This window comes from Lutjanus erythropterus, chromosome 20 (genome assembly GCF_056507025.1).
Source record: "Lutjanus erythropterus isolate fLutEry1 chromosome 20, fLutEry1.hap2, whole genome shotgun sequence".
NCBI lineage: Eukaryota > Metazoa > Chordata > Actinopteri > Lutjaniformes > Lutjanidae > Lutjanus > Lutjanus erythropterus.
In genome coordinates, this window is record NC_139336.1 from 27,256,285 (window position 1) to 27,272,573 (window position 16,289).

The 16,289-nt window shown below is 39.4% G+C and overlaps 1 protein-coding gene across 1 annotated transcript in view; it reads left to right on the forward strand.

The window, feature by feature from the left end:
* Window positions 1–16,289, forward strand: part of mtrex (Mtr4 exosome RNA helicase) — a 26,794-nt gene continuing 10,505 nt past the window's right edge. The window contains exons 1-16 of the mRNA XM_084745510.1: window positions 1–162; window positions 525–665; window positions 1,828–1,894; window positions 2,250–2,312; window positions 2,646–2,758; window positions 2,916–3,090; window positions 3,242–3,332; window positions 4,270–4,394; window positions 4,573–4,671; window positions 4,914–5,034; window positions 5,133–5,264; window positions 10,651–10,730; window positions 11,848–11,958; window positions 12,892–12,993; window positions 14,215–14,340; window positions 15,419–15,569. Of these exons, the coding sequence (XP_084601636.1) occupies window positions 62–162; window positions 525–665; window positions 1,828–1,894; window positions 2,250–2,312; window positions 2,646–2,758; window positions 2,916–3,090; window positions 3,242–3,332; window positions 4,270–4,394; window positions 4,573–4,671; window positions 4,914–5,034; window positions 5,133–5,264; window positions 10,651–10,730; window positions 11,848–11,958; window positions 12,892–12,993; window positions 14,215–14,340; window positions 15,419–15,569 (1,798 nt within the window). The 5' untranslated portion in view covers window positions 1–61. The remainder of the gene's footprint in view (window positions 163–524; window positions 666–1,827; window positions 1,895–2,249; window positions 2,313–2,645; window positions 2,759–2,915; window positions 3,091–3,241; window positions 3,333–4,269; window positions 4,395–4,572; window positions 4,672–4,913; window positions 5,035–5,132; window positions 5,265–10,650; window positions 10,731–11,847; window positions 11,959–12,891; window positions 12,994–14,214; window positions 14,341–15,418; window positions 15,570–16,289) is intronic.

Consider the following 16,289-nt stretch of genomic DNA (forward strand, 5'->3'; position numbering starts at 1 on the left):
AGAACTTCGCAAATCTTAGGTTCCCTTGTAGACACGACCGAGAAGCGTGCCCCCAACAATCATGGCGGACGCCTTTGGAGACGGTTTGTTCAGCGTGTTTGACGATGAACAACAAACTACCACAAGCAAAAAGATACCCGCGTCATTGGCTCCAGAGATAGGGTAAGTTATCGTGTTTTTTCCATAGTAGTGTTTAGTGGTTGAATTAGGGTTTTTTTAGGGTTCACGGAACCTGAACGGAGCATCGTGTGCGCGTGCCAGACAGAAACAAGTCCCAACGTCAACCTGCTATAGCTAGCTAACTTATTAATGAAATATAATTTAAAGTACTTGCTAAAGCTGATAAACATCAGCTCCAATTGCTTTTTGCGTTAGTCTTGTTTCTGGTGTAAAAGAAATAATGTTTAAGCCACTTTCTTAGAGATTGTGAGGTTTAAAGTTGTAGCAGCAGTCTAGCTAGCTAACAGTTGTTATAAGGTTCAGCTGACCACAACTCTGTACTTGTGTGTTGTGCTCTTTTCCAGGAAAGCCATAGGTAAAAATGGCACTGACAAGGATGCTGGTCCATCTACCCGAGTTAAGAGGGAGGCAGACAGTGATGGTGGAGAGGAGGTGGTGTTTGGGAAGAAACCTCGACATGAGGCGGTCTCTGCAAATGACCTAAAGTGAGATGAGTTAAATTTTTAACAGTCTGTGTTCCTGTACAGGGTGCTTTGCTCCTGATATAACTTCTGTCTGCTGATGTTCATTCAATTACAGTTAAATCTGCAGAACTACAAAACAATGCTATGTGCATTTACTCAAGCCCTCGGGCACTTCACTATATATTATTTCCTTTTTATGTTAGTTTATATATTTGATTGGGAATAACTGGACGTTTGTGACTGGTCGACAGCGACATATGAGAGCTCATTTAGTGGTGGAAGAAGTACTCAGATCATTTACTTCAGTAAAATAGTGTAATACCACAGTGTTATAATACTCTGTTACAAGCATGCAGTAAGCAGTAATATAGTCCTGCATTTAAAATCTTACTTAAGTAAAAATGCTAAAGTATTTACATAAAATATACTAATTAAGAGTTCTCATTATGCAGAATGTCTATCATATTATCTGATTTTATTACATGGCTGTGTTAAATACTGGATTCTGATTGGATTCTAAGGTCTGTTATTTCTTTATAGCAGACCATTGCTATGGACACAGTTCTGATCATAGACTCTAGAGGAGAAATAAAATCATTGTTAAATCTCTAATATCATTTTAAAATTGTTATTTTGTGTCAAATTATAGATTTTATTTAAACATAACTATGTTACAAACAGGATAATATACAGTGAGTAGGTCACCATTGCAAAATACACCCATAAAATCATTTTAAATCTTTGTTTTTTGTACTAGTGCCTCAAAATAATACTCAAGACAGTACTTGTGTAAGTGTACTTAATTACTTTCTACCACTGGCTTTAGTTACTAGTTACTTACAGAATACTATTGAAACAGTATATAAAGTTTTGAAATGCATGCATGAAAATGCTGCTTTAAAAAAAGAAATGCATTCATGTGCACTGTATCTTTTGCTTAAGAAAAGTGCCTGAGTGCTTCCTTCACTAGTGGAAATATTGCAGTAATTCAGCAGCCCACCAATAAATATTACGCTCACAAAGGTAGTCATGTTCGAGTTTTGTTCTTGACACGGGTGTTGATTCAACTTCATGTCTTTCAAATCAACGACTTTGTGTTTTGTGCGGAGAAATACCAGCTCGAGATGCTGCAGAATATGTTTTAAGGTTGGAGTGTAGTTAACAGGTGTTTTGTTTACTTCAGCCTTGCAGAATTTATGCCCCAAGTGAAGGTGGAGCAAGTCGAGACTGTGGAAGGATGCTCACATGAGGTAAAGAAAACAAATCAAATAAAAAGAACAAAGATTGATGACAATGAAAGGAAAACCCTGTCAGGTGTTGGGCATCACAAACTGCCAAAACAGCTTCAAAATTCGGGACCTCTTCTGGAAGGATGAAGACAGTTCTTCCAGCAGATATTCCCTCATTTGTTTTGATGATTGTGATGGACAGCAGTGTCACCAATTTGGTTTCAGATCTGCCTACTGTAAAGGCCACAGCATATTATTCAAATCATTTCTATACCAAAGATATACCAGACATTTTCTTTCATTTGTCACATGTCTAATTTTTCCAATTTTAAATGTCAGTATTTTGATCATTAAGAATTTTGTCTTTTCCTAACAGGTTGCTCTGCCTGCCAGTGATGACTATAAACCACTGAAACCACGAGTCGGGAAAGCAGCTAAGGTATAATGCTCCTTAATGTTGGGTCTTCCAGATGTGAAATTAATTTTATTTATTCATTGTACAATGTCATCCAGTTACACCGAAATATACTTGTAAAGCCTTCATTCAGTTTAGTATTAACACATTTTATATTATTTATAGAGGCTAAATAAAGTAGTTAACTTTCCAAAAACCTACCATTGGAAATATTTCATTAACATTATTACAGCAGCACATGTTTTCTAAAAGCAAAATACTAATTAGACTGTGTTGTGCATTGTATGTGTTTGTTTACAAGAACTTGTATTACATCTTGTTTTTCTTTTGTTTTGACATGTCTTTGTTGTCTTGCAGGAGTACCCTTTTATTCTTGACCCGTTTCAGCGTGAGGCCATCTTATGTATTGACAACAACGAGTCTGTCCTTGTGTCTGCTCACACCTCTGCTGGAAAGACTGTCTGCGCTGAGTGAGTGTCTTCAGTGAACATGACATCACAAAGAATCTTTTTTCTTCCTTTGCATTTTCAGTTAAACTATTTACCTGACTTACTTCCAGGTGCATTTCAGTGACTGTGTTAATGTCAGATTAGTGCTCTGGTTCATTCTTACATCCTCCTCTTGTAGATATGCCATTGCACTGGCCCTCAGAGAGAAGCAGAGAGTGATCTTCACCAGCCCCATCAAGGCCCTCTCCAACCAGAAGTACAGGGAGATGTATGAGGAGTTCCAGGATGTGGGGCTGATGACTGGTGATGTTACCATCAACCCCACCGCCTCCTGCCTCGTCATGACAACAGAGGTAAGACACAGTAATGCTTTAAAAAGCAGAATCATTAAATTTGACAAGTATCATTTTTATTGGCGGCTGGTGTTTTGAAAGTGTCCTGCAGGTTGAGTGTGAAGCAGCGCTGGAAGGTTAATCTGACATGATAACCTTTTTTTTCTCCCAGATCCTGAGGAGCATGCTGTACCGAGGCTCTGAGATCATGAGGGAAGTGGCGTGGGTCGTCTTTGACGAGATCCATTATATGAGAGATGCAGGTGTGTACAGTGTACAAACAGTACAGACAAACTACTGGCTAACCTGAATTTTCTCTTAGACATGAATGTAATTCAAAAGTGATCCAGACCTGTTGTATGAAGATTCTGTCAGAATCAGAATACTTTATAGATCTCTGGGGGGAAACTGGGTCATTTTACAGTTTTCCCCATTCAAGAACAGCAATACATGTGTATGTATAAGACAAAAGAAAATAGGGACTTTGTAAAAAGGTTTGCATTATACTACAATATATAACACAGATATGATAATAGCAATATAACAAATGAAAAGTTTGTAAAAAAAAAAATATGCCCTGTGTTCCAAAACATGTAACAACAAAATAAAAACAGATACATAAATAAAACTATACACAGAGTATGTAACATACTGTGCTGAGAACAAGTGGAAGCAGAAGTGCAGCAAGAGGAGAAATGTTATGCTACAGTATATAAGAGTATTAATAATATTTCTGTATGTACTGCACAAAAGAAATATTGTGCAAAACTCTTGTAATTTTAAGTTAGTACTGAACATTAAATAAATAAATTATGGGTTACAGCGGCTGACAGGGGTCATTTAAAGATATTGTGCCGTTCTCCACAGGGGAAAAACACACTCACCAGACTGAAAGCCATACTGTCTTCATTTAAATGAACTTTAAATATGATACTGAAGTAAAATGTATACCGAGCAATGCAAAATTAATATTCTGTTCCCTGTATTATCATCACTGTGGCCTGAGAAATTATTAAGACATTTTGTAGATGTTGTCATTTTTATTGCCATATTTCATCCCAGCAACTTCTGCAGTTCAGTAGTTGTTAGAAAGTATTTGTCTCTCTGACAGCTGACTCTGGGTTCTGGAAATTAATACAAACGTTTCATCTTAGAGGCCCATTGTTTACAACAAATCTCTCTGCTTTTTGTGTATTTCAGAGCGAGGTGTCGTGTGGGAGGAGACCATCATTCTTCTTCCTGACAATGTGCATTACGTCTTCCTCTCTGCTACAATCCCCAATGCCCGACAGTTTGCTGAGTGGATTTGCCACCTACATAAGCAGGTGGGATGCTGTACTGGAATATAATATATTTATAAAGATTAAGTTACTTTGTCCCTTCTGTAATATGAGGAGGTGACGAGTATCTGTATGCACCAAGGGACCAGGGACATTTCTTTGTGTGCTTTTTTTCTTCTCGTTGCATAATTAATGAAAATTTTCTGTCGCATGTCTTCTGCAGCCATGCCATGTCGTCTACACAGACTACCGTCCCACGCCTCTGCAACACTACATCTTCCCAGCAGGGGGCGATGGACTCCACCTAGTTGTTGATGAGAATGTAAGTTCACCCACAAACTGCACTTTACTGGAGTCTGTCAGAGCTCTGAAAGTCCAGTTAATCTCATCCTTTTGTTATTGTGCTATAATATTATCATTTTATCAGTGGGTGAAATAAAAAGGTCTTAAAATGTCAATAATATTGTTTATCACACTTATTTCTGGGACAATTTATTGTCCAACAAAAGTAGTAATAATGACAGGCTGATACACATCATGTACGTGTGATTTGCTTTTCTTCAGGGAGACTTCAGAGAGGACAATTTCAACACCGCTATGCAGGTGCTCAGAGACGCAGGGGATTCTGGGGGCAGCAGCGGAGGGGGCAAGTGGGACCCACGAGGGCGGAAAGGAGGCACTAAAGGTGAGTGTCAGCTTTCACGTTTAAAATGTGTAAATGTCTTAAATTCATTTATGTCAGAATTCAGGTTCATGTGTTGCTCACATACACGGTTTCTGTAGGACCATCCAGTGTGTTTAAGATCGTGAAGATGATCATGGAGAGGAACTTCCAGCCTGTCATCATTTTCAGCTTCAGCAAGAAAGAGTGTGAGGCCTACGCTCTGCAGGTGGCCAAACTGGACTTTAACAGAGGTATGTGTGTTTGTAACGCTCCTGTAAGCACTTGTTCTGTTGGTGCTCTAGTCCTGGTGGTTTTAAAAGGTTCATGTCAGACCTGTGAACCAGTCGACCAATGACAAGTGATGTGTTTTTGGTATGACATCACTTTTTTGCTAAGCCAAGTGAGGTCATATTGTGTGTCAAGCAGACTGAGAATAAAGTCGATCAATGATTTTTGCGTTTACAAAGCGTAGCTGTCACTTTAATGTTGAAATATTGTCCAGATTTCACAGTGCAGAGTTGTGATGACAGATTTGATTCATGATATACTTACTGTACATTTCATGATTTAATATTTTCTAAAGCTGCAGTCAGTCGATTAATGGATTTATGGATGAACAAAAAATTAATCAGCAAGTATTTTAATAATCAAATAAGCTTTTTGTGAGGTTAAATGACATTTTTTTTATGCCAAAAAGGCATTTGGTGGTTCCATTTTCTCAAATGTGAGACCCCCACAGTAGATGCACATTAGACCATGGACCCCAGTTTGAGACAGTTGTTAGGTTTGAAGAGACGAAAGTAATATTCAATTAATGATCAAACTAGGATCAGGATAAATTACAATCAGTCAAAATGGACAGTCCTATTTCTTCTTACTTGTTGTGCCATTTTCCAAAGATGTAATAAAAGGTAGAATATTCTTTTGCTCCTGTTGCTGGGGACCCACTGAAGGACCCCTGTTGGTCCCCAGACCCCAGTTTGAAAACCACTGTCATAATGAACCTCTTTTTAGCTACTTAAACTCTTTTATTGTGGGCTGTATTTTTTCTGTGCATTGATGAGATATAAATTCACACTATCGGCACACTGAACAGGCGTGTACGTGGGTAGATTCAGAGTTGGCGAGCAGATTCTCTGTGCATGCAGAAATGACAAAACTAATACATTTTTGTGACAAATTGCTGTGAGAGTTAGGGAGGGAGTTGAAATTAGGCAAGCGAAACCTCTCACCAAAATGCTAAATTGTTGGCAAGCAGAGCTGAATAAATCCTCCCCACTGAGCGAGTGCCATGAATATGGCTTATTGTTGCCTGCACAGCTGGTCCTGTTGTTTGGTCCAGTGGATAAGTGAAGTTGCTTCATGAGGACAAATCTCTGCAGGACGGGAGATAATCCAGCAGTAGATTGAGTTTGGCTCTTTTCCACCTGCTTCAGGCTTTCTCGGTGAAATAAAACATGCCTATGAAGTCTTTACTTGGGAAACATTTTCCTCCCTCGTCTTGGTTTGTTTTCCCTGAATTGTGACATTTTTATAAATGAGGTGGTTTGTTTTAATGCCGTGCTCTTCCACCGCTGAGGGCTTTTTATTCTGTCATTGCTGCCAATTTTTTCATCAATCTTGCTAAAAAATAAATGGAAAAACTATGCCAAATATAATTTCTCATTTCCATCAGTTTTCGTGTGTTTTGAGAATGGACTTTTTCAGAAAATGATGCAGATGGAATCCAGTGGAGCTGGACAGATATTGGAGTTTTGGGACCGATGCTGATAACAGTTTTGGAGAGTAAAAAAATTCTGATATGTGGTTATCAAATACTAGTGACAAAGACACGTAATAAAGGCAGGATATTTTACAGTTGAACAATAAATTTTATCGTCCTAAATCACATGAGGTCACTGAAACAGTAAACTTTCACTGATATATTTAATAATTATAAGGTAAGGTGTAGTTTATTGTTCCACGGGAAAGTAAAACCATGTAAGATTTGCCAGTCTGCCATTTTGATGGAGGATTTAATGAATTCATTTAGTACCTGTTGAATCTACAGTTTGGCAATATGAAACACTGATCTAAAGACAGCCCCTGAAATTGTGGTTCAGCATGTGTGTTGTGTCATTAAGTATTTTTTGTGCCTCCCTGAGCACATACTCCTACTGTTATAGCTACTAATACTACTACTTACTACAACTCTAAATTTAAAAAAGGACCAAATACATATAAAATGCTGCCTAAAAAATAAAAACAATCGTCATTATGTTCCGTCAAAAAAGCTTTTTTATTGGCACATGTTGGACAACATATCTGCTAATACCAATATAGCTGTGATAGGCCAATATTGGCCAACCAATGTACCTGCCTGGCTCTAGTTTCCAGTAATAGGAGGCAAATAATTTCGTTAGATTAAAGAAAAGTGTAGAAAATGTAATTTTTTTTGAGGAAATATGTTCAAATAATCAAATTTTCCAAAGAACTCAAATTACTCCTTTCTAGCAATTTAGAGAAATAAGAAGCTTTCATGACCTAATGTCAGCGATATTTGTGAGAATGTGATGCCCCTGGAAAAAATACTATCACAAATTTTGCAGACCTCATTACTTGGAAAGGCCCCTGGTACATACCTAACCATTTTCAGTTTAAAAGAGCTTCAATCGTGAAAGTTGTTTTCTTTCTCTGTCTGTCATTTAGAAACTCACAGGGGCCAATTCTCTGTAGCAGACATTTGAGAAGCCAGGTTGTTTAAGCGGTGTGTATGTAGGCAGGTTGTTGGTGTTATGGAGTCCCTCTGTTTGTGTGTGTAGGTGGGTTATAATGAGGGGAGGGAGCCACGTAGCTCTCCTGGCTTCTCTCATTCTCAACCGGCCGCTCTCTCTCCAACCCCCCATTCCCTCTCCTCTACCTTTGTCTACTTTCTTTCTTCCCTCCATCCGTATCTTTCCCTCGGCCTGTTTTGTGAGTCTCCCCTCTCTCTCCTCCTGTGACACATAGTTTCTGGGCAGTGTTTGTGGAATGGCAGAGCTGTGTTGGAGTCAGGGGACCGGCTGGTGCCGAAACACAAACCAACTGACCGAGTGCAGAACTGCAGTGTCAAACAAATTATAGACATTTTGGTCACTTCATGTAAAGAATGACAGATCTGACAATCTGGACATCGACCCAGATTGTGCTGTTGTGATGCTAACATGCAGTAGTGGTGATGTTTTTTAGTTTTACAGCAGCATAATAGTTGTTAATGATGATGTTGATCCATCCAGTATAGCACGAGCCAAATATTTCAGCAATTGCAGGTCACATAGCTGTGAATTTGGTTTAGATGTTTATGATATACACGGAGGATGATTCCTAATGATGTGCTGATCCTTCTGTCTTTTGTCCAATGCTAGGTCATAAGTTCATTCAAGGTTGGGGGACATTTGGGGGAAATGTGAAGCAACAGACTTTTAGTCCCTGGTGAAGCTCAAACTCCAAAAACACTAGATTCAACACATTTCCAATAAAGGATATCAATAGTGTCTTTCATTAGATCCTCTCTGACTGGCAAAGGCTCATGTTATTCAAAAATGATATCCCCAGTTTGCAATACAGGGTTTCTGCCCCAGTTGCAAGACTATGGGCCAATCCCAAAGAGGGTGGCTTTGCCATACTAGTTGGCCCAACCTCTCTGTTTTGCATGCAGCCACATAGGGTAAGGTGTCCTGTTTCTTTTTGGGGATTGACTGGGATTGGTCATCTAGCCTCCAAATGGCCCTTCGAACAGAGCAGTTTCAGATGCAGCACCCGGATGGATTGGTTGAGGAAAACTCACAGAATTATTTGTAAACTGAAGCAGTGTAACATGAAACATGGCTCAGGCAAAAAAGTCCATATCTTTGCAAATAATTATGCAAACATTTAACAGTTTCCCTGCTTTCCTGCTCATCTAATACCAGTGCAGAACAGAAATGTCTATGGGTGGGACAACACTGAAACAGCCAGTGTGTACACATGCTTCCTGGCTATGTCGATACATTAATTTGTCTTGTTCTGTCCTGCAAATTTGGTTATAATTGTCACTATAATAGTTGATAATGGTAGCAAGCAGAAGGCCTGAATATAAAATGCCTCGCACTTGTTCTGTACCATTATAATCATGTTGTAATGTTCCTTGTGGAAATCTCTGTCCGGAACGGGAATGTCTCATCACCAGTGGGTTACGTATGTGCCATCATTGGCCACTGATAATGTACAAATGTGTCACTTTTTCTCAGACATGACAAATCTCACCTCAGCCAGCCAAAGAAGACATTATACAGTCATTTCACAGGCTGGCTATTACTTCGCTAATAGTCATGTGTAAAATTGAGTCACGCCTTAAGTTCCTGACAAGATACCTTGAAAGCTATCGGTCAGATTGCCTTGAAGTTTGCTGTGGATGCTCAGTCTTTAGAGGAATTGTCTTTATGTTTTTGATGGCCTTTCTTTAACCACCATCGCCAGGACAATTTCTTCCAGTTGTGCATAAAAAACATCAAAAGCTAAATATCTGATTGCCATGGTACAGTCATGCTTCTCAGAGGTTGAACAGTTTCCTTTTTGGATACTCTAAGCTTTCCTTTTATTCTGCCCTCAGGACAAACTTAAGACTTCTTGTTCACTGCTAGAATGACTCCAAAGTGTGCGTTTGAGTGTTTTCATGCAGTGTAATGTACTTTGAGGCCTCTAGGGGCGGAAGTGAAGCTTTATTAGACTCCTGGCTCTTTAAACATCTATTAGGACGGTGCTCTTTGTGTGGTTTAAAGTTAATGTCCTGGCTGTTACTTTTTTTCATTAGACCATTTTACTGGAACCATGGACTTGGTCTGGGCTGACCACTCTTTTTACTTTGACCTTTGCATGTGTTTGTTTCTGGCTTTGCTTTGTTGTTAAACCATGAAAATAAGTCCCATTGATACTGAAGTCATTTGACATTAAAAATAAATACTGGGCCATCAGGCTTTGTGCAAGTCCAAGTTTGTGACTAACGCAGGCAAACAACGAGGAAGGCTTCCCAGAATAGTTTCTTGCATAAAGAAAGACCTGTGACTAAGTTTCCACATGGACAGAGGTAGCTGACCAGCCAACAATTAGTACAATAATAAGACACTGTTTGTGGTGGTTGGTTTAACATGTGACAGCTGCCAACCGCTTGTTTGTTTTGTAGTAAGACCTATGCTTCAATCAGTGGCTTTAAAAAAACAAGAACTATATGGATATATGTAAATATTTTGAAAAACTGAATAAGAAAGTCTACTAAATAACGTATATTAGATAAAGTGTTGTGTTGAAACGTGGCTTCAGATAAAATCTAGAGATAGTACTGGCTAAAAACAAATGCAGGATCATCATTTCCTTGCTCAGTCCCTGTGTGGTTACACTTTTCCTGCAAGCAATTCCCTAAAATCTCTCTCCGTTGTTCCGCATTAACCACACATGCCCAAAAAAATTATATTTGATGGGACATTATAAAATTACCCCCAAAATGAGTGTGCGAGTTTGTAGATGAGCAGTTGGGACACACGGGTTCAGGATGTGAGAAATGGCTTTGGGCTCATATTTAGAACATTTTCTGACCAGCTGTGAGAAGAAGTTGTTAAGAAAAGCACTGTTTGTTTGTTCCAGATGATGAGAAACGTCTGGTGGAGGAAGTGTTCAACAACGCAGTGGACTGTCTCTCAGACGAAGACAAGAAACTCCCTCAGGTGAGGAGGACTGCTCTTTCTCAGTCTGTTTCCTCACAACTCGTGTGATGTTTTTATAACCGTCCACGTTGTTCTCATTCCAGTTTTGAACCCGGCGCAACCACCTTGTAAAAGCTCAAAAAAACGGCCTCAGCATTTCTGTCACAGCCATTTTCTGCTCAAAGAAGACAGTTAAACTGTTTTAATGTAAACAGCTGCACACATAATGTCAACACGGGCTCAAACACTGTGCTGCTGTTATTCTACCCCGCTGTGCTGAGTCACATTATGAAAACCAGCCGTGTTGAGGTAATAGTTGTCAGTGGGTAGACCGCCACGGCACGAGCAACACTAAGGCCAAAGTACATCACACTTTTCCACTACGAGGATAACATGCTTTTCCACTCTCTGTCTTTCTGGTGCTGATGGCTGTAATCATATGAACGAACTGTTAAATTTGCACTGTCACTAAATTTTATGAACAAATGCTACAAAAACTATAGAGCTGGGACAGATCCCATTTAATATCTGTATTGAGTGCAGATATTGACATAATTCACTTTTCAGATTTTGGACTCGCGTCACAGAGCCAGTTTCCATAGTCTGATGTATTTATGAATTATAAACACATAATAATGCAATTCTAAGCCCATAGCCAATATGTTGTAGTAGCACAAATGAATTAATTAGTAATTAACTATTTCCTGTAGTCTCCATATTTTTGTTTCTCCCAAAGAGTGAGGTAGACGTACAGACAGAGCTTGTGCTGCACGATAACCCACCAGTAACAACTGGTTAAGTCAACATGTTCTTAGTTTGAAGATATTATAGTCTCCAAAAACAAAAAATAAAAACAATCGAGCAAGACTTGTGATGCATGTCGGCTAAGGCTGGACATGTTTCTTTGGTACAGACCCTAACAAATATGACATCATAATGATTTTTAGCAAGTTGTTTCAGTGAAAATGAAAATTGTGATGCAAAAATGAGCGTTCCCACTGACAGTAAATCTTACAGCAATCGCAGTATCTGTCAAAGTAATGTTTCGGCAGATATCCAAAATCAGGTGTCAGATCAGAAGAAAGGTGATTCGTGCATCAAAACTAATCTGCCTGTCATCGCTCTTGGTGTTCCTCAGGTGGAGCATGTGCTGCCACTGTTGAAGAGGGGGATAGGAATCCATCATGGAGGCCTCCTGCCCATCCTGAAAGAGACCATAGAGATCCTTTTCTCTGAAGGCCTGCTCAAGGTACGACCGTCTCTTCAACCAAACACAAACCTGGAACTGCCTGTATTTACAAGAATAATTAAAGGTACCATGTGGAGTTTTTACCACTAGTAGCGCTGTAGACCTGTTTTTGTGACCTGTTTCCTGCTGCCACTATCAGGCTGTTCCACTGACCAACAGTCAGTGCAGGAAGACATCAAGAAACGCAGGAATGTGCCAACAAAAGGCAGTGAAGATTACTGTTAGCACACAAACGTAGATGTTGCATTGCAGTGTAGCGTTCAGGCGCCCACCCATAGATGAGCCGGAGTGTGTAGATTATAGATAAAAAGTCTGAAAGTCTTGTGGCTTTAGATTTCTTTTTGAAGCTTTAAACGGCCTTGCTCGTTTCTGATTTATTGACCCGATGAATGTCCTCTTGACTGTTGAGATCTGTGGACGGAGCCCTGCTGGTCACTCCCGGGTCACAGCTGGTAAAAAGGGTGATCACTGTTTAGAGCCCCCACACTATAGGCCTCTCAGTCCCCCAGCTTCTTTCAAATCTCATTTTAAAACTTGTCTCCTTGTGAAAACTTCTAGAAATGTTTGACATATTTGTTATTTATACTGTTTGTATTGTTATGTATTTGATCTTATTCATTTTATTGTTTTTACTCCCTCTGTCCTCAAATCCTTTTGTTTTATTCTCATTTTATCTGCCTTGTTTTTTTTGTAAAGCACTATCATTTTCTGACGTTAAAAACTGGCTCTCCAAATGTTTTACAAGGAACGAAACTCATTTAACTTGTTTATTAGACCTCAGATATACACAGTGGCTTCTGGTAAGAAACACTGAATGTGCACATAAATTTGTTTTAAAACTCCACAGGGTACCTTTTTGAGCAGCCTGAAAGTGAAATTGTCACAATATTGTGACGAGATTGTCTTAAGTTGTTTTTTTTATTGTCATCGCAGGCACTGTTTGCTACAGAGACGTTCGCCATGGGCATCAACATGCCGGCTCGCACTGTGCTCTTCACCAGCGCACGCAAGTTTGATGGCAAGAATCACCGCTTTGTAAGAACACACAGTTATTGTCACATAATAAATCTCTAGTCTTGTCAAGAGGAAATTCGCTCTGGAAATCCATTGTTTCCCCCCCCCCCTTTTATCCTAAGTTACATGCAAAATCCTAACAAGTACATTATGTTGAGGAACTGCAATTTCCATAGCTGTGGCTGCTGGCGCACATCAGCAGGAAGATGATCCCCAAAAGTTTATGTAAACCAGGCATCCATCTTTGGAATTATTCCTCTGCCTTTTGAGGGGAGCTGCTACTAAGCCTATAAACATCCAATAAGAGAGCTAAGCGAGGATAATCTCCCAGTTCGATGAATAGCCCATAATATAGCTAAGAGTCCCATAAACTGCGCTATCTCTGTAACACAACAGCTCTGCCCTGTGTACAGTGTGGAGTTGTCACACAGTGAGTTGCTGTGAGGCCTTTATAAGGTCTTCAAGTCCTGCAGCTCACATCGCCACATAAACAGCCACGTATTGTTTATAAGAGCTGGGGGCTGTGTGTGGAGCTGCCGTCATTTAGAAGCACCCTTCAGCTTCACTTCGTACATTCACGGATTTCCAGTTCGCACAGACACACACGCACAAAGGCTTGAGGAGAATGTGAGAGAGAAGGCAAACTACCCTCCAAGAGCTTCATCAGGAACATCTGGTGCATCTGATGGTGCCAAAGCTCCACGCAGGCACTCACACATTTTAAATACACACGACTCTCATTCCTGAAGCACACTGTGTTTCGAATCAAGAGCTGATCTCATGGCATGCCTGAAACGAAGATCAGATCATTTCAACACAAAAATAATCTTATCTGCCTTTTTTTTTAAAAGCATTTTTATTGCTCAAAGAGCAGTAGATATATGGAGTTTAATCAGAGCCATGTGCAACACAGAGAATAGTCCTGAGAGTCTTGTGGAAAACTGGTTCAGTCTCTACCTCTCGAGACTGTTTTATCATCTAGATTTTGATAGTACTGATGCAGATACTTGGCTAGCCAGTAATTGTAGAAATACCTTGTCTATTTTCCAAAACATTTTGTTATATTCTCACTCAAATATGCAATGCATTCTCTCCCCCTGCCTTTATATTTTTAATGTCTTATCTCAGTAGTACAATTTATTTCAGTCTTTATCAGATGAATGTCAGTTGTGTTGCAGGTGTAGGGAAGCATTCACTGATATTTTCTGCGCTCTTAATGTCATGTGTTTTCATGTGATGTAGATTACATCAGGTGAATACATCCAGATGTCTGGGCGAGCTGGGAGGAGAGGAATGGACGACAGGGGCATCGTTATTTTCATGGTCGACGAGAAGATGAGTCCAGCTGTGGGCAAACAGCTGCTTAAGGTCAGTGATGTTGATTGGTTTTCAGCTTGGCGAGTCCTCAGAACAAAGAAGATTCTGTAAACAGAGACTTTTTATTTATTTTCTATGACAACAAACACAACACATGTTCTTGCTACAACCTGAGCTTGACACACTTTACGGCTCACTAAAGTAACACAACTACCCCTCAGCAGCAACCAGTGGAAACACTGAAAACTCAAATATGATGATATGGTCATCTGCTATACTCCATGTTAATAGATAATTGAATCTTTACTTATATGATTTCAACACGGATTAGTGGTCACAATGTAGCATTATCAAGGAAGAATAGGATGTGTCCCCTGGACCCACCAATGGTGAGTTTACTGCTTCTTTGGGGGTTTTAATATGTCAATGTGCCTAATAACCTCCCTGAAGGTACTGTGAATATGGCTTCTTTTTAAGTAACAAGTTGGAGTCATTTTTCTGAATGCAGCTGCGAGTCATCGATCACATCTTTACAGACCACTTCAGTGCTGTTCACACATTCTTCTGCTGCAAGAATAGCCCTTCTGTCCCATCAGTGAAATACATTTTTGCGCCGCCTCGCTGACAATTAGTTTGAGCAATTGAATGGAAATTGTCAGAAGTGACTCTTAAGTTGTTCTCTCTGTGGATCATCAGGCCGTTTGTTGCTCCATCAAAGGCTTGACAAAAGAACTACACACAAGGAAACCAGAGGCTCTCTGTCTTTAGTCTTTGAGTTGACATATTGATAGCTGCTATAAACATAATAATAGCTGATAGCTTTTGAACAAGGTTGTGTTAATGTAAAACTGTTGCTTCACTGCCAGGATGTCTTGGAGAAAGCTGTCGAACACATATCTGTGGTTGTGGAGTTGCAGAGATCATGATTGCGAAATTCTCCTGAGTGTTTAATTTGGGGAATGTGACTTCAGCCTGCATTCGTTTCGACCTCATACCTTCTTGGCATGTTTAGTAAAATGCTAACAACATAATCAAAACACATAATGAACCTCAGCTGTATTTAATTATAATAAAAGCATTTCTTTTCATGTTTAATTTTATTTTGTCTGTTTTTTATTGTGCTCTGCAGGGATCAGCAGACCCTTTGAACAGTGCCTTCCACCTGACCTACAATATGGTGCTCAACCTGCTGCGTGTGGAGGAGATCAACCCAGAGTACATGCTGGAAAAGTCTTTCTACCAGTTCCAACACTACAGGGCTTTGCCTGGTGTCGTGGAGAGTAAGAATATTTATGTATTTACTCCAGCGTTCACTCCAGGCTGGATGAGCTAAGTCGATGTAGCATTTGAGTCGAGAACCTCGACTCTAGACTTCCTGGAGGCTGTATTTTGCATAATTAAAAAATAGCAAACTATTCCATTTGAGACATACTGAAGATTAAAACAAATTTGACTGTTTTGACTGCAAGTTGGTTCTGATTCCTCAAAGAGAGCTTTCATGATTAAGTGTCTGGTATGAATTATTTTCCGTGGCGAGAGGTGGATGTGGAGAAAATAAGGGTGCTCCGATCAGGATTTCTGGAGCCAATCACAGGAAGTAGTATCAGCCAGAGCTATTAAATTTGTCACCAACTATTTTGATAATCAATTAATCAGCTGAGTCATTTTTTTTAAAGTCAAAATTGTCAGATTCCAGCTTCTTAAATATGAATTTTTCTTGTTTCTTTACTCCTGCATGACAGTAAACTGAATATCATTAGGTTGTGGATAAAACAAGACATGTGAGGACGCCATCTTGGGCTTTGGGAAACACTAAACTATTTTTAACCATTTCTGACATTGTATGGACTAAACAATTAATCAACAGTGAAAATAATCGTCAGGGACTATTTGAAGCCTTCTATTTATCATGTAGGTTTGTTTGTTTATTTATTTGTTAAACTATTACAAACAAGATTCATTGCGTATTAAATATATGTTTAAAATATCTTAAGTAATCA